At 38.4% G+C, this 18,506-nt stretch overlaps 3 protein-coding genes and 1 long non-coding RNA gene across 5 annotated transcripts in view; 1 reads left to right on the forward strand and 3 right to left on the reverse strand.

The window, feature by feature from the left end:
* Positions 1-18,506, reverse strand: part of LOC103135933 (proteinase-activated receptor 2) — a 35,381-nt gene that overhangs the window by 2,205 nt on the left and 14,670 nt on the right. Inside the window, exon 2 of one of the 2 annotated variants that reach the window (XM_016669830.1) lies at positions 762-1,022. In XM_016669830.1, the coding sequence (XP_016525316.1) occupies positions 762-828 (67 nt within the window). In that variant the 5' untranslated portion in view covers positions 829-1,022. Of the gene's footprint in view, positions 1-761; positions 1,113-18,506 lie in introns of those variants that run through there. The other variant, XM_016669829.1, reaches the window with a different exon arrangement.
* On the forward strand, positions 1,227-1,748 carry LOC107835876 (uncharacterized). The gene is made up of 2 exons (XR_001661702.1): positions 1,227-1,388; positions 1,667-1,748. It is a non-coding gene; the product is annotated as an uncharacterized LOC107835876 (long non-coding RNA).
* On the reverse strand, positions 4,886-9,008 carry f2rl1.1 (coagulation factor II (thrombin) receptor-like 1, tandem duplicate 1). The gene is made up of 2 exons (XM_016669831.1): positions 8,799-9,008; positions 4,886-6,465 (listed from the first exon to the last, which is right to left on the reverse strand). The coding sequence occupies exons 1-2, from the start codon at positions 8,821-8,823 to the stop codon at positions 5,402-5,404; spliced, it is 1,089 nt and encodes a 362-aa protein (XP_016525317.1). The 5' UTR covers positions 8,824-9,008; the 3' UTR covers positions 4,886-5,401.
* On the reverse strand, positions 10,570-13,595 carry LOC103135850 (proteinase-activated receptor 1-like). Its single transcript, XM_007548796.2, has 2 exons — positions 13,374-13,595; positions 10,570-11,900 (listed from the first exon to the last, which is right to left on the reverse strand). The coding sequence occupies exons 1-2, from the start codon at positions 13,462-13,464 to the stop codon at positions 10,684-10,686; spliced, it is 1,308 nt and encodes a 435-aa protein (XP_007548858.1). The 5' UTR covers positions 13,465-13,595; the 3' UTR covers positions 10,570-10,683.

An 18,506-nucleotide genomic window follows, 5' to 3' on the forward strand; every position in this document is an offset into this window, starting at 1 on the left:
ACCACTGTCCTGTTTTGCACTGCCATGAGAGAAGTCTGACTGACAGAGCGGCCCACCAGGTCATTCCTGCACATTTGGAGTTAACAATAGTCACATTTCAGACAAAAAAAATAGTATTGGCCAACTTTGGAATCGGCAGCTTAGGCTTTTTAAATATCGGTAATGTGTGACTGATCAGAAAACTGCTATCAGTGCACCCCAAAATTGAATCCATGGAAAGGTCGTAGGACAGTCTTTTGAGCAAATGCTGTAAATTTCCAACAAACTATCAGTAATGATGTTGAAATAAATCACCTAAATTTCTCAACAATAAAGGGAGACACTTATTAGATCACACAGAGCAGCTGATGGCGGGGAGTATATCATTTGCTTTTTACATTATATAGATTTTTCTTATATATTCACACACACACACACATATATGTATATATGTAAATATACATATACACGTATGTATATATATAGAAAGCTGCACGTTCTTTTACTTAAAACTGTAAAACTCTAAAACTACAAAAGAATTAATAAATAGTAGTTACTATGGTTATTTTCTTGCTTAGGCAGATTGTAGTTTCTTTGTAATTTACCAAATCAAAAATGTGAAAACTAAAATCCTACTAAGTGACTCTATATGAGGTCCTAACATAAAACATTAACCTTATTATTGCAGCCTCTTTGCTCTTTGATCAGTAAAAGTCGTGCCTCGCGACCCTCTATATCCATAAAACGTCGACATAACACAAAGAAAACTGTGTTTGACTTACCTTGTGCATTAACAGCAAAAGCACAGCCGATAACTAACAGAAGCGACAATATCCACTTTGAATCCATGTCTGTGCGCTCAAGACTCGAAATTCTTCTTCTGGTCGTCTCTTACTTGATCTTTCCTCTTTAAAAAATGTCTGATAAGCTCTCGGTCGCTGGAGGACACACCCCGAGACTACCTGTCCGTAGTCCGTGCATGCGCATACGTCAGTTGTGTAATGCACGCGGCAGTTTCCCCCTTTGGTTTCCATGGCACTCAACTTGAACAATAAGAAACAGACAATTTAGATAAAAGCTTATGAATGCGGAAATACTTTGATACTGCAGTATGAAACATTTAATTTTAAGCGTTGAAAAATAAATATCTTGGTATAGATTAACCTTGGTTAAAAAAATGAGAATATATATATTTTAATAATAATAATAATAATAATAATAATAATAATAATAATAATAATAATAATAATAATAAATTGTCGAAGTTCTAAATTTCACATGAAAATCATCATGTTAATAATTGATATTTTCAACCTTTTTCCATCTTTAATATGTTGTTCATCCTGCCCAATACTATACTGAGAAACAAAGCATTATGTAAAGCAATCAAGAAGACTCAATCTTCTTTGGTAGGCAAGGCAAGGCAAGGCAATTTTATTTATATAGCACCTTTCAGTCAAAGACAATTCAAAGTGCTTTTACAGAGAAACAATACCAATCAGACAAGAAACACACAAAAAAAAAAAAAATTCAAGAATAGGCAACTTCAAAAAGAAATGTTTTTAACCTTGTTTTAAATAAACTCAAAGTTGGGGCAGATTTGCAGTGAGCCGGAAGCTTATTCCAGAGGGCTGGAGCATAAAAACTAAAAGCTGCTTCCCCGTATTTTGTTCTAAATACGGGGAAGGTAGGAGTCAGCCAGGATGTTGACTCAGCAATATTTACCTTGTCTTTCAAAAAAAAAAAAAATCCAAATGGTCTGTTTCAGATATAAGAAAAATGTGTTAATACACAGAAATAATCACAATAAATATAAAGCAAAATGTTTAAATTATGATTTTGTTCACTGGTGGGGGAAAATCTATCCAAACCAACCAGCATTTTGTATTTTAAAATTGTGTACAGCACTTTGGTCCTGTTAGTGTATAAAGTGCTTTATAAATAAAATGGTATGATAAGATTTTCTACTGGTTCACACGCAGACGGACTGGCTTTCCGCCGCTTGCTCCGCGCATGCGCTTACTCCTCACCCTTTTTCCCTCAGCTTGCTGCCACAGCCCCTCTATCAAATTGTTTGCTGGTCTTCCATTTGTTGTCGTCTTCATCTCGTGTTTCTGTTTCTTTTTATTTTCCTATCCATGTTGCACTGTTCCATACATCTACCAAAGATTGTATGTTTATAAAAAAAGAAAAAAAAGTGTTATCAAGTCAAGTCATATAAGCTGTAGCATGCCCCACGAATGAAGGACGGCACTTGATGAATTTTAACTTAACTTTAAATAACGTTTACAACGTAAAATTAGTACAGTTCATTTGTAGGCAACATTTTGTCCACATACTAGGCTTAAAAATATTCTCATATTTATTCTTGACATGTCAAGAATAAATATGAAAGAATTATTCTTGGCCTTTAAAGCTTTAAAGTCTCAAAAACGTGGCTACATAGAAAATGTTTAATTATTTGCCTCTCACATGTCATGAAAAGAGCTACTAAGCACTCAGCTGTGTTTTATTACAGTTATGCAGCTAATGTTTATGAAATATACCTGAGAAATGTTCTCACTCCCACAACAGTTCTGATTAGATCCTCAAAAAAAATTGTTGTGGTTGCAAAAGTTTGCAACTACAATTAAATATGTAGTGACACATCCACATTACCCGGAGCTGGAACCACATGGTGGTTTTTCTAAGGGATGACATTCTGGAACATTTTTTTTTTTTAGGAAATCTAGGTGTGTCCTGATGCAGTCACACACTAGTCATTAAAATGTGGAAACAGTGGAACCAACAAGTTTTATGTTTCTGAAAAAACATCTATTTAACAAAAAGCTATAAATAACAAAAAGACCAGCTCCTTCTTCATGAGAACACAACAGGCTCCCTGTGAAGTTGTTGTGCAGCCTGTCCCACATGGACAGGCTGCACAACAGGTTTTATCCTCTGGTATTTTGACCATATTTTAAGTTTTGTTTTGTAAAGGTGAAGCATAGTGTGAAATTTACTTTTTTTTTTTTTTTTAGTTTTACATAATTTAATAATGTTATTCCCTCATCAGAAACATACCCAGAGTGTTGCTTTGCTTCTTACATGCATGTTTGAGAAATCCTTTAATCTCCCATGGCAACCTGTGCAAAAAGCCAGCTTGGACCTAGCTCCGCCTTCGAGGACGGAACTCCTCCTCAGAGTTGCAGTTTCCAAGCGTCCAAACCTTTTATTTTTGAGGAACTAAGAGAGTGAGAAAAATTTTCAGCACCCATCCCCGTGACTCCACCACTCAACTCCTTCAGACTAGGCAGCAGCAATTAGCAAATACCTGGCGGAACTGCATCTTCTGAGCTCATTATAGGAGCTACTTCTCAGTGAAATGCTGATAAAAATGTTGTTAAAGGGTTAATAGGAACCATTTTTGATGACTTCCTGAAGGCGGAGTTTCAGAAAGAGCAGGAGTTTCTTTAAGAGACAGAGACCCAATTTTGTATTTTAGCGCCTTTTTACTAAGGCGCTAAAATACAAAGTCAAATTTCTTTCTGTGGGCAGGAGTTCTGTAGAATTTAAAGAAGACTCAAACTGAAGTAACTATTTTACACTGACTGTCTATCCATCTATGGTAGAAAGACAAAATATTACCGAGTCACAATTGGTCAGTAAGCTAATTAGTTTGGCCATAATTGTTTTTGGTGATATAACACTCAAAGGTCTGACACAGTACTGAAGTGGTGTAGGACCAACCCTGAACTGAGAACAAATGGTAAACATGTGTGTTATGAAAATAAGGAACAACTATAGTTTGACCTTTCCAACAGTCTGCCATACAATACACTCTCAGCTACACACGCATATTTAAAGGTCTTTTTTAGTTCCACATGCAGCAGCTTAATATTTGATTAATCTCACTGCAATCTTCTAGTAACATTTTTAAAAGCTTTTAAAAGATATTCTTTGCATGTGAGAAATGTTTTTGGGTGTTTGTTTCACCCAAAGGTTGAATATTTACTGGACTGCATTACAAGACAAAGACCAGAAACCCTTAAAAAGAGTAAAATGTCCATTTGAACACATACATCATAATTTTTGCTTGACCAAAATTGGTCTTATAAAAGGGCTAGGTTTAAAATTATTACCATGCATAATGTGAATTGTATGAGTGACAAACAAAGCAAGGGTAAATAAAGGTGTTGGAGGTATCAGAAGGAGTGTTCAATGTAGGTTGAAGAAGTGTCCAGCACATATAAACTCTTTTTTAGTTGTTAAACACACACAAAAAATAGCATTCCAACTCTGAGGGAAGCTTCTTGATAAAAGTATTAGTATTTTTGAATTCAACAGAAAAACACAAAGTTTTCCCCATTCATCTCTAACCTGAGTTTTACTAAACTGATGCATTTACAGACCAAACAAAATGGGAGTTTCAGCTTTTGAATGCATTTGATTTACAAAGATTTCTCGGTGCTCGTCTTCAGTCAGAGCGAACTAAGATAAAACTGGTTGATTTTGATCAGTGATTGATTAAATGATTGGCAAATCCCCAATTTAAACCATCTACATACTCAGCATGTAACCATGTTCTTTGATCCGAATTCAAATCAGCTGATTCAGGTAAAAATTTACAATGTAAATGAAACAGGTTTTTTCCATGCAGGAAGCAGGAAGAGCTGAACTAATAGTTGGGCCAATGACTCAATTTTTCTCCTTGCAGCATGAAAACATGAAAGATTGTAAACCATCTTGGGAGGTTTAGCAGAGGTGTAGCTTAAACTATTGTGTTTATCATTTTCTTTTGACTAAATTCTGTAAATTGAAAAAGATTTGTTTGAACATTGTGATTCTAAATATTTTTTCCCCCTTTTGGTTTGACAAAGGCTAAAATGCATGGCTATACAAAAATATATATAAAAGAAGTCAATTATTAAGGTAGTTTTACATAATTTAATAGGTGTCATTAACACATTGATTTACAGTCCTGTGGCACACAAAAAGGCTACATTCACTTATCTAAAACCACAACATAAGTATTTTCTATGTGATCAAGGTAACTGGTCAAAAATGTCAATAAAATGAGGCATATAGCAGAATACATAAAATATGTAAAAAAAAAAAATAAAATAAAATAACTGTACAAATTATTTTTTCCAAAAAGAAATATTGACCATGCAAAAAAAAAGCTCTAGAAAATTATAGACCTGTTCCTAAATACTCCATCTCAAGATCTATTTTCTCTCAAACCTAAGTTTAACCCTCGCGTAGTCTTAAAGGACAGGGTCCAGTTGACCCCGCAAACTCTTCACCCTGTGAGCGATCTGATGGGGGTCGCACTGACCCCGCCTGCGTCTTTACACCCCTCCCGCTTCCCGACCTTGATGTCCTTCACGCTCCTTCAGAGCGTCGTGCTAAGACCACAAGAGGATTAGTAACGACACCGCCATCAACAATCGCTGCTCTGTGTGTTTCGTGTACTACTGGTGGTGTACGAGCCGCTCTTCTTGGAGAACTTCAGAGCGCTGAAGGAGATCTTCTTCCTCTCAACTGACCTCTGACTCCTGCACAGAAACGTGTTCTTCACGTGCTCCCTGAAGTCCTCAGAGATGAAGTAGTAAATAAAAGGGTCCACGCAGCTGTTCAGGCTCGCTAGGCACAGGGTGGTGATGTAAAACCCGTACCCGTTGTTCACAACCTCTCCCAGCAGGAGGATGTAGTGCGCCAGCAGCATGATGTTACTGGGGGTGAAGCAGACGATAAACATGATCAGGACGGTGATGATCAAGACCACAGCCTTGCGGCGCTTCTTGGCAATGGTAGGGTCCCCCATGCTGTCCTGGAGAGCCCTGAGCATGAAGACGTACGACATGATGCATACAACTGTGGGGATGACATATCCCACCGTTCCCATTGTCAAGAAGTATCCAGCCGCAGTCTTCGTTTGGCTTGGCTTGGTGACATCATGGCAGGTCCGGATGCACATGTTTGGTATGTTTACTTCTTGATCGTAGAGGTAGAGAGGAATGGTGATGATCCACACCAGCACCCAGATCACTACAGAAACAGACACTGCTAAAAATTTGCTCCTTTGATGCTGGGACATTGGGTAGACTACAGCCCAGTAACGTTGGACACTAATGCAAGCGATGAAGGCCATGGAGCAGTACATGTTGCCATAGAAGAACCCCACCAGAACTTTGCACAGCCCGTCTCCATACTTCCAGTTGTTGCCGTTGAGGTGGTAGTCTATTTTTAAAGGGATCCAAATGACAAAAAGCAGGTCAGCAAGAGCCAGGTTGGCCATGTAGATGGATGACGGGTGCCTTTTCTTGGTCCTGAAGAGGAAAACCCATAGAGCCAAGGAGTTGGTGGGAAACCCAACGAGAAACACGAAGGTGTAGACGGCTGGGAGGAAGGCGGTTGTGAGAGGACTTTTCAGGACTGCTTGGGCTTCAGAGCCAAGAAATACGCCATAGTCCGTTTCTCCCCCAGTCAAGCCCCTGGTTTTTCCTGTGAATTCAAAGCATGAAAGGATAAGCAAATAAACAATAGGCTTTATTTTTAGAACTTTCTAAAAGTACTTATAAAACATCCATCCATCCATCTTCTTTACACCCTTGTCCCTTAGTGGGGTCGGTAGGGGTGCTGGTGCCTATCTCCAGCTAACATTCCGGGCGAGAGGCGGGGTACACCCTGGACAGATTGCCAGTCTGTCGCAGGGCAACTTATAAAACATTAACTTTTTAATATTCAATGCATAATAGTAACCATAAATGTCAGTGTACTTCAATGGGATTTCATGAGATAAACCCAACATAAAGTAGTGCATAACCATGACCTGAAAAAGAGATACAGTGCTCTAAAAAGTATTTGCTCTCTCTTTTTTTAATTAATTTATTTATTTACACTATATTTTTTCAGATTATGAAGCAAGTTTTAAGATTGGATAAAAATAGCTTGAGTAAATAATGACCTCATTCATTAAGGGAGAAACCCTATCCAAAACAACCTGGACCTCTGGGGAAAAATAGTTGTGCCCTAAATTGGTGGGAAATTTAGGGCACAATTGAATAAATTTGTTTATATTTTGGTTGTGCCTGCATTGACAATATATTCATTGAGGAATTGTGGCCCATGCTCCTTTGCAGAAATGTCTATAATTCAGCCATGCTGGTGGATTTTCAAGCATGAAAGATTATACCAAAGTTTCTGAGTTGTAATTAAGTCCACGCTTTGTTAGGCACTTTCAAAACTCTAACCCTAACCCTAGCTCTGAGTCATTCAGAGGTGGACTTGCTGCTTTGGATCATTATCCTGCTGTAAAATCAAAGCAGGATTGTTTTAAGGGCTCTGTATCAATAGCTGAACAATCTTGCTGCAGTTTCAGGTGTTAAGGAAGCAAAGCAGCCCCAGACCATCACATCACCACCACCCTGTTTTACTGTCAGAGTGATGACAGTAAAACAATCATCACTCTGGCACTTCTTTAGGTCAGAAGTGCCATGGCACACACTTCCCAAACATTTCCATTTTTGTCTCATTAGTCCACAGAAAATTTTCTCAAAAGGGGTCATCACCTTTGTGGTCTTTTGACCAGTCCTTGGTTCTGGTTTATGAGCTTTCCCATTACTGCCAAGTCTCTCTGTTAAACACTGACATTAAGGAATCGATGTCTGCGGAAGTTGTAGCTGTTGTTCTGGGTTCTTGTGACCTCCTGGTTATAGTCGATATGATCGATCAGGGACTCTTGGAAAGGCTGCTTTTTTTTTATAACTCTGGTTGATTAGTGTCTTATGGCATTGGTACCATACAACACTGTTTTTCTAATTGCTTTTTTTTCATGTGATGCTTAGGCTGCACAGTGGCGCAGTTGGTAGAGCTGTTGCCTTGCAGCAATAAGGTTCTGGTTTCAATTCCCGGCCCCAGTCTTTCTGCATGGAGTTTGCATGTTCTCCCTGTGCATGGTGGGTTTTCTCCAGGTACTCTGCTTTCCTCCCACAGTCCAAAAACATGACTGTCAGGTTAACTGGCCTCTCCAAAATTGTCCCTAGGTGTGAGTGTGTGTGTGTGTGTGTGTGTGTGTGCATGGTTGTTTGTCCTGTGTGTCTCTGTGTTGCCCTGCGACAGATTGGTGACCTGTCCAGGGTTACCCCACCTCTCACCTGGAACGTTAGTTGGAGATAGGCACCAGCAACCCTCCCGACCCCACAAAGGGACAAGGGTGTAAAGAAAATGGATGGATCATGTGAGTCTTTTAGAGATCTGACTAAAAGACTGAAAAACTGAACATCCTGACCGGCTTCCAAAAACATTCCATCTCTGAATGTGTCGAATGAGACTTGAGGTTTGGACAGAGGTTCACCTTCCAGGAGGACAGACTAAGATTCAGCAAAAAGAGTTGACTTTGAAACACATCCATATGCTAAAATAGCCTAGTCAAAGACCAGACTTTTATTCTATTGAGAAGTACGGGGGAAAAAAACTCCTACATCCAATTCGACTGCATTTCAGACATTTTGGCCAGAAGAATGGGTCAAAATGTCTCCCCCTATATGCAAACCTGGCCAAAGAGACACCGTAAATGTACACAACGTAATGGCTGAATACAAAACAAACACCTATTATTAACCTTACACGTTACAACTGTCCACTACTTTTGTGTAGTCCAACACTAAAACTCCACATGAAATACAATACAATAAATGTCTTGGGTGACTTGGTAGTGTAAGCACGTACTGTGTAACCTAACGGTATGAGACACATGTTGAGGTACTGGGTTTCCACACTGACAGGTTATTGAAGTAATAACAGTAAGAAAAGGCACAAAAAAGATTAAACTTTACCTTCTGTCAACGCACACGTCTCCATGACCGTAAGTTCAGGTGACAAACGCGCAGGTTAAAAATGAGAGCGCGGGCGCGGTCTGCGTCGACACCGTTTGTTTCGTCTCTACAGGTTGCAAGACCAAACTTCCGTGACACCTGGATGATGTCACTATGGTCACGTGACTACGCAAAGCCACCAACCTTCCCCCACCCACTCCAAGACGGTAACTGATCTGGGAATTATGAGAAGATTTCATGTAAAAACGTGTCGCCTGCTTTCCAGGAACGCGGGATTGTGGTGTGGGCGATAACACAAGAAGTTCCTTGAACTGGTTTACTGTGTTTACACATAGAGGTTGTCAGGGTACAGAAGTCAGTACAATGACTCTTTTAATCTGACTAATTGATGCTATCAGTGATTATTGTCAGCCATAATTTCTTTTTAAATTATTGGCCTGTATGCGAACATCTAATGTACAAACTCAGTATTTTATGTACCTCTTAGGGAGGAAAATAGCTAGAAGAAAGCGACTTTGCTCCCCCAAAGGAGAATAGTATATCAGCCGAATTAAAAATGCTTATAATGTTCTGAGTTCCCCCTCCCCCCTCCTTTCAACTATTTCAGCTAGGTTATCTTTGACTCTGTGCATAAAGGACATTTTAATAAGATCTCTGACAAAGAATTTCAGGAAAAGTTCATTACTATCTTGAGACATTTAAGCAATAACTACCTGTAACTAAAGTGTCTTTTCTTTGGCATTGCTTTAAAGCGGTGAGGATATTTTTCTTAATAAACGGTAAAACAGCACCACCTATCGGTGTAGATGAGTAAGAACAATTTTGACACTGCGTTATAAGCAGTTTTGAGGTACGGATGCGTTACCTTTAGCGACATGTTTTACACTTACTTTACATTGGCTTTTATTTGTAGCCAATTCTGTTGATCATCATAATACTCAAATTTTATTTGAATGTCTTTTTGATGACGCAATTAATGTGTATAGTATCATCAGAGAAATTAAATTCATTTTAAAAGGACATTCTTACAATTCAGCAGGGCTAATTGCGTCCGCAGGCCTTATATTTTAATTTTACCAATATCATGTAAAATTTTCTCACACCGAATGTCACGTTTTCATTAGTTGTAATCCATATTCAATTAAGACGTACAGAAATAAGTTCAAATTACTTTGTGCAAATAATTCATGATTTTCATTTCATGAACAAAGTTACTACAATAAATTCTCTTTTCAGTATCAACCAAACTTACAGTTACATTTGTTAAATATAACGTGACCCATTGTTTTAACAAAAAATAAAATAAAAGATGGAGTTATCTAAAACTTAGTGATTTACATATTTGTCCAGCAGGTGGCAGCATTAAACTACTTTCCTTGTAACTGGAACCTCTGGTTAATTCACAGTTTGCTTAATAGAAGTCAAAACATCAAAGTTGAGTCTCAAATATTTATTAAGAGACAAAAATATTTAAAAAATACAAAAAATATTGTACATTTTGAAAAAAATATAGCTGAAAGCTTACATATAAAACAAAGCACTAAATGTAACACATTTGCTTCAAAAAAGCTGAAGGAATAGCTAATAACATTCAGTGTGCAAATGTAAATATAGAGAAAAGGTGAAGCATACTGTTTTACACTCAGTTTTATGCCAGATTTAACTTCACATCTGTGCGTGTAGGTTTGTCCTTCTGACAAAAAAAAAGAAAAGAAAAGAAAGATTTCTAGTGTTTCTACTAGAGCAAGATGCTTGGTTACTTTTCATTTCAGTAAATCTCAACAGAAACATCCCAACTAAGTGCTCAGTTTTTGTAGTAGCCTTAATTTTACAGCTTCGTGTTTCTGCACTTAAAAATACTAACCAATGCCCAGTGCCACAGTGATTAGACCAACAGTTTCTTGTACTGGCTGTTCAGGTTTGCTTCCAATGTGTCCGTTTTGCTCACTGATGAAGACATTGTGGAGCATTCGGTGCGGCTGGACTTCAGAATGGGTCTGGTGCTGGATCTGTACGAGTCAGACGATGAACTGGTGAGTCTACCCTTTGTCGACGATCTACACAGCATGTTGGACAGCTGTCTCTGACACTGGGAAGAGCCGAAGAAGTAGAGGAGGGGATCCAGGAGGCAGTTCAGACTGCCCAAACACAAAAACATCAAGTAGAACTGGTAGGAGGTGTCGGTGGCCTTGGTGGCGATGTTGGATACCCCAAACAGCAAGTGGTGTACCAGCAGTGAGCAGTTGGTGGGCATGAAGCACAGTATGAAAATCACTAGGACCGTCAAGATCATCACCACTGCTCTTGTTTTTTTGCGTGATTTTCCTTGAAGCCCGCGTACTTCACTCCTCAGCGTCCAGATAACTTTGGTGTAGGATCCCACCGTGACAAGAAAAGGCAAAACGAACAGGGAGAAACAGATGGCAATGAAATATATCTTCAACCACGGTATCTCGGTATAGAGTTGGACATCGTGGCAGGTGGTGATGTTCAGCCCTTTGAGGTAAAATGTCTGGTCGAAGATAACAAGAGGAACAGAGGCAGCAAAGGACAAGACCCACATGGTCACGCAGGCTTTGATGGTGTTCTCCGTCTTCCTCCAAGCCAGGGAGTCGATGGGGTACACAACCGCAAGGAACCGGTCCACGCTGATGCAGGTTATGAGAAGGACGGAGCAGTACATGTTCCAGTAGAAGCTGGCGGTGACCACTCGGCACAGCAACCCGCCGAATATCCAGTCGTTACCCATGAAGTGGTAAGAAATCTTGAAGGGGAGCAAGAGGCCAAAGAGCAGGTCAGCGGAGGCCAGGTTCAGCATGTAGATTGCTGCTGGCTTCTTTGGCTGGATGCCCTTAAAGAAGGCTACGATGGCGGCGAGGTTGATGGGAACGCTGATGCAGCACACCAAGGTGTAGAACGAAGGCATAAGTACCGTGGAAATGGGGCTCGTTAGGAACTGACGTGCCTCTTTAGAGAAGGATCTGTTTAATGTTTTATTCCGTCCTGTTTGGTTTGAAGGAACCCATTGCTGATCTTCATCAAAGTACTCTATTGGTTCATCTGTGCCTTCTGGCCCAATGACAAAGCTCCGTGGATTAGTGCCTGGCGAAAGAAAAAAATAAATAAGCAAATCAGGACCCAGAGTGCTATAAACTGAAATAATTACTATTCAAAGAATTAATTCAGAGAAACAAAGTCATTATGAAGGGCCCAAGGCAATTTAACTGACAACATCTGAAATAGATCTGATCATTTCATACTTTTACATTTTCGGTTGCTTCTGACAACTTTTTTTTTTTAGGTATAAAAAGGCTGGATGTTTTATATAAACTGTCAATTTGTGTTTTGTACCTGCTTTGGCAATTGATGATTTAGAGTAATCATCTGTAATATCTATCAGTAGGGGATCAGTTGAGAGTTATTGGATCAGGAAACAAATGTCCAAAACAGACACAAAAACCAGAATAAAGTAGAATATATTCTATATAATTTTCAGAAAACATTGAAACCTTAAAATCAGGCATTTCAGTATGACTATTTATCTTGATTATTTTTTAAGATATTAACCTTAAATAGTAAATACATTATATTTTAACAAAAAAAGGTATATATATATATATATTTGTTACAAGAATGGGTAGTTGACATGACTAATGCAGAAGTATGGAGGGGCACAAATTAAATCCTGGGTACAAAATGATTGAATAAATAATGCAAACAGATTGGCCTGATTGTCAAACCATGAACTTGTGTTCATTCTAGGACTATAGAAAATGTGAAATTTCCAAGCAAATAAACATGGCTGTTCCTCATGGGCAATGATCTACAAAATGGCTCAAGACTCACTCATGTGGCTCTTTGGCCCCATCACACTGGCTCTTCATAAATTTGGTTAAAAATGACAAAAGAACCAACTAATTTTTCCAACATATAATAAAAATCCAGATTCTTGTGGAATACCCACATTAAATTTTCAGGATAGAATGACCCAAAAAGTGCAAGAAGTGCAAGTAACATTGTTTTACATCTATTTTTCGTGTCATTCGTTTGAAAACTTTTTTTTTTACAATGAATTTTTGACAAATAACATAACATAGAAGAGAATCTATTCATGAGGATGAAAAGGGCACCTCGGATTCTAAAAGTTGCAGGTGATTAGGGCTACATTCAACCTTGGACCGGCCCTGTACCAAATTTCTAACACACTCAAAAAGAAAAAAACAAAGAGAAAAATAAAAATGATGAAAAAAAAAACATAAACACTCAAAAGTAGTCTTTAATTTACCATTCATGCTTCAATTTTGGGGGGAAATAACGAATACTACAAACTTTAAAATTGTAACTTTAAAATTAACCACCCTATTATTTAATGTCAACTAATATTTTTTCACGTCAAACATGGAGATGCGAAACAATGTCGAAGAACCCCCTAGTTTCTTCCTACTTTGTTTTCTAAGACCAGCTCATTTGTGTGCGAAAGCCACACCAGTTACGTTAAAAAAAAAGCAGCTTATTTTGACGCATCATTAATTTCAGACGGAATGGTTAGTTGACATGACTGAAAGATTTTCTCACCGTTTATTTTGGAAGCACCATCAGCAGTGGCAGCAGAAAACAAGCAAACCAGCACCAAAACCAAAGACCTTAGATTCCCTGAAAACATCATGTTGGTGAAATCCTGGCTCCAAATCGAAACGAAGATGGCTCCAGACGTTCTGTGTCTCTCTCCCACGTTCCTCTGCAGTTTATGAGACTCTCGAAGACTTATTGTTTCCGCCCAAATTTAGTCCCAAATGTGTCCCTCCCCCCGTGTCCGGTACTTCACTCTAATTCCTTTCTCCTGATGTCACCTTTCCCGTCACATAACAGCCCAACCATGAGGAACTCATTACAAAGACCGACCAAGTAAATAAATAAATAGATAAATAATACCACATTTCTCTTTAATATTCTGCCGAAGACGTTCCACGTTGCGTCGAATTAAAACCAAACTCCAACGTGCCTTATTTTAATTTTAAGCGTACTATCACGTTTAAAATAGGACATTGCCAAAACAAGTTCAGCACTTATTTTATTATTTTAAATTATATGAAATCAACTTACAATGAATTTTCATGGCTAACAAAATAAATAAATAAAAAATAAAGAACTGCATATTATAGACCCCATAGTTTCAGAAAAATCGTACATATCTGTAAGAGACAAAAAGGTACCTAGGGTTGCCACCCATCCCGTAAAATACGGAACCGTCCGGTATTTTGCTGTTAAATTTAGGGACTGTTAAATATATAGGGACTGTTCCCTTGGTATCCCTAGTCGAAGCCCCCCACCCCGCTTATGAGACTAGGACGACGCGCAGTAGTGGGCGTCCCTTATTTTGATTTCTGAAAGGTGGCAACCCTAAATGTACCCCTTCACTTCCGGTCACTTCCATTGTATCAAGAACGTCAATCTCCAGGCTTTGACTAGGAGTCCTGCAAGTTTTAGACGTCCTACAGCAGTCAGTCGTAACTCTTTTCTGAAGGATAGCATTAAGGGAAAGCTTTACTTTAATGGCATATGATTAGAATGTGTTGGCAGAAAGAAAGAAAGAAAGAAAGAAAGAAAGAAAGAAAGAAAGAAAGCTATGAACTTTACCAGACATGCTATGAAAAAGTGTGACTCGTTGTCCGGAAAATATGTTAAATGTTTTTTTTATCTTTATTTTTGCTTGTGGTGACTAAATTGGACCAGAGTAGAGATTAGTCCAACAGAAGGACTTTTATTTAATAGATATAATCTGAGGTTCATGTAGCCTCGGAGCGGAAAATGTAGTCTGACTAATGTGTAAGTTTTTTTCCTTTTGATAAAAGTAAAACCAGCTGGAGTTTTAAAGAGAATGAAGGATGGGAGACTTTGTTCTATAAACAGAACTTTATCTCAATGTTGTTTACGAGATAAGTCGTGGTTTGTCCCTGTAGACGTTTCAGGGCTTCCTCTGTTTGTAGCAGACAGCTGATCATATCAGGAGGAATCGTTAAATACTCAGCAGAAAAGAATTACCACTTTGAGATACTTTTTATTTTTATTATTATTATTTACGAGTCATCTAGTGTTTTGTCTGAATTATATCTAGGAACATATTGCTAATTTACGACGAGGATGGAGGATCAAAAACAAAATGTTCAGTACACTTACTGTTTAAAAAAAAAATTTTTCAAGGCATTTTCACAGGACCTGACTTCTTGGACTTCTTCCTTTTTTTGTCCAAGTGAAGTGTTTATTTGTGGCTTATGTAAACTAATTGTTCAGACTTTAAAACACTTCTAATTTTAGTAAATCAAATGGCATGAGAGTTCACTCCAGCCCCAGATGGGAATCAGCCTCAGAGTTATTAAAAACCAGGAGATTTGTAGCTTCGCAGCACTAGATAGAACCGACAAGCAAGAGAAAGAGTTTCCGTTGGCTCATGTGACTGCTGATTGTTTTCTCTCAGTGTGAGAGGAAAAGCTAGTTTCTGATGAAAGGAGGAGGTTTTGGGAGTAGTCGGCCTCATTTACACAAACAGCCTGGACTCCCTTGGGGTTCAGCATCTGAGGTCGCTGACGTTCATGCAAATCCGTTTCCTCCCAGACACCTCTATCAAAGTTGTCTGTTTTTCATTAACTTGTTTTTCTTTGGCTTGATTTCAAATTCACTTGTATGTAAAAAAAACAAACAAACAAACAAACAAAAAAAAACCTGGCACTCATTATTCATAGCTCCTGTTAGTTTAGACTCTGTCCCGCTGTTTTGTCTGCTCTCTCTCAGGCGTTGCTAGCTGAGGTTAGCTCCACTGATATTCCACACCTGTTACTCACTCCATTTTCCAGTCACCGCAAGTTCATCCATTACGCATATGGTCCTCGACGGGTCTCTCCTTTGAGACAGAATTTATTGTTCTTGAACCGTTCTTTTGATTTGTGCTTTTCCTCGGGATTTCCTGAAAAATATAAAAAACATTCCCTTTCTGTTGCCTGTGCAACAGAACAATGGAAAATCTACATCAACCCAAACTGATTTCAACCAGTTTGCCAATAAATTTTGTTTATTCACTTTTTGTTCATGCTGATGTGTTGAAAACATGTTTTACAGGTATGAAAATGAGGAGATGAAGGAGATTTTGTTGGAACTTTAATGTCTGAATCTCCTCTTGTGAAGAATGCCTGTGCACTGGGATGAGTATTGCAAAATTTAAAGCGTTGTGCATTAACGGGATGGGTTATGTTTCTTTTCCAGTGACATTGCCGTCTTATTTTATTTTATTTATTAATGTTCAAGAATTTGGTTGGTAAGTGTCCGCATGGGGGACCAAGAATTTATCGGTCAGATTCTTCATAAAGAAGGCCTTCACTTTTTGTTTCAAGCATCCAGCACTCCGATGTGAGTGAGGCTCCTGCACGGTGTAAAATGTAGACAAGGCCATTAAATCAATGTGTGGTTGTGCAGCTGTAAATATTTTGTAGAAGTGGTGCACATATGCTGTAATCACGATGTGTGAGGGCATCAGCCAGACTTTCTTTTGACACATTTCAAGACTTTTGTCACTCTAGTTTATCTGGTCATCACGCCATGTACGCTAAAACATCAAATGAGTAGTAAGGCGTTGCTGTAACTAATGAATAGGAAACGTCAAAACATTTCTGAAAGATTAATTCCACCATAAATGAAAGATGCAGATACTGCGGAAATAAACTGGACTAAATTGAACGGAATGAAATTGAGGAACTGGAAGGTCATACCAAAAATTCAGAAGGAGTTGGCCCACAAACTTCAGTCTAGAGGCAAGAAATGTTATTAGAGTTCCTTAATGTGGCAAAAGGAGTCGTGGTAACATACAGTAACAAACGTAAAAGTTACCATAATCAACAAACAAGCTTTCGGAAAAGTATTTTGTGCTATCAACAAAGTGTGTTCATTTTGAGGAGTTTAGTCACACAAAAAATAGAAACATGCTGCATTCCTGTAAGAAGCTGTCGCTTACCAGAAGCATCTAGAAAGATAGCATCATTTTCAACTGAGCCTTGTTTAGACTGCTTCCTGATTACTTCCTGGCAACCACTGCAAATAATTTATGCAATAAAAATATTAAGGAATTTGTTTGTTAACTCCACTTTAAGAAAAAGGACTTTAGTGTGATGTGTGCTGCTGTCCAGTCAAATTTTGGGTCAGAGTTTTTAGAAAGGGAGATCATTCTAACAAGATCCCACTTTGTGGAGTTGATGGTTTCTGTTTAAGTGTTAAAGGTGCATTGACAGATAATATGTGGCAAATATGGGATTTATTTGGGCAAGTTTGTGATTGCATAAGCATTTGAGGACCATAAATATTAGATTTTTAAAAATTCATATGAAAAATAATTGTGACTTTTGTTTGTTTTACCTACAGTAAACTCTATTTTATTCATTTTCATAAAATGAACAAAATAGTCTGATTGCTGAAAAATGTGTATGTATACATTTTTTGTATCTATAAAATACAAAGAGTTGTGCTCATATGCTTTTTTGAAACAAACTTATATGTTCTCCTAGAAACTTTTGAGGTTGACTTTCTTTTTTTTGTCTGGAAAATATAAGTACATGCTGCTCATAAAAAGTTACGACTCTTCAATTTTCCGGTGAAATTTCAGGATGAACCTAAGATGAACTGTAACCTTACAGATCAGCTGAAGGCGACCTGCTCTAAATTTTCGAATGTTTACTTGTTCAATCTTTCAGTAGATTTTGCACAACCTTCTGTTCTCCAACATACGTTTGATCCATGAACTGACAAAAATGTCCCGGTTCAATCAGAACTGGCATCTAGAAAGTCGTCATCAAACGGTTCGCATTTTGACGTCATGAAACCGAGACGACATCTCACGATCGAAGGTGCATTGCATCTTATTTGATAAAGCTATAATATAACCAGCTGCCAACTGCTGTAAATCAGCATCAACACTCATAAACTAATGTTTCATCCTATCGGGGAATTCCTTTGCTTTCCTCTGTTCTTCCTGTGTTTTGCTTCTACAGTGTTGAACCGAGGCCCGATCGGACCGAACAACAACCAGGAAAGAACAAAAATTTTCAGCAGCAACAGACAGAAAAACAACAAACCCTTTATTGGTTTCTCTCTCAACTGGAACTGGGCCTGTGACTTTATCTCTCACCGTCTGCATCCTGCCTCCTCCCTTGAGCTAACAGTGAGTTCAGGAACATGGAAGCAGCTGACCTCTGCTCCAGTGGCGCTCTCTCGTTTTTTGAAGATAGAACATTTTTATATCAGTGGCGAGGATCAACACGCAAAGGAAAGAGGTCACACATACGTACAGGAAATGATCTCATTCCCTGAGCTCCCTGTCAGCTCATTGTGCTGGCTTGTCTTCACGGTATTAATTGTGTTTTTGGTACATTGCCTACAGAGAAACATCATTTCCTGACAAAGCTCAGAGCAACAGGGAGGTTAAAATAAGCTGGTTTATAGAGGGCCCTGCAAAAGTAAACTCTAAACCTTTACGCATTAACTTTCAGTTTACCGTGCGAGTCCAATAGACTTATTTCAAAAATATCCAGGTATTTCAAAGACTGCATTATGTCATGTATTGTAAGATTATTGGAAGCAGGAAATCGGGACAAAAAGAAACCTGTTGTGTGAAGGTAAGGTAAGGTAACGTAAGGTAATTTTATTTATATAGCACATTTTCAGCAA

This window comes from Poecilia formosa, unplaced genomic scaffold (genome assembly GCF_000485575.1).
Source record: "Poecilia formosa unplaced genomic scaffold, Poecilia_formosa-5.1.2 Scaffold28, whole genome shotgun sequence".
NCBI classification, from domain to species: domain Eukaryota; kingdom Metazoa; phylum Chordata; class Actinopteri; order Cyprinodontiformes; family Poeciliidae; genus Poecilia; species Poecilia formosa.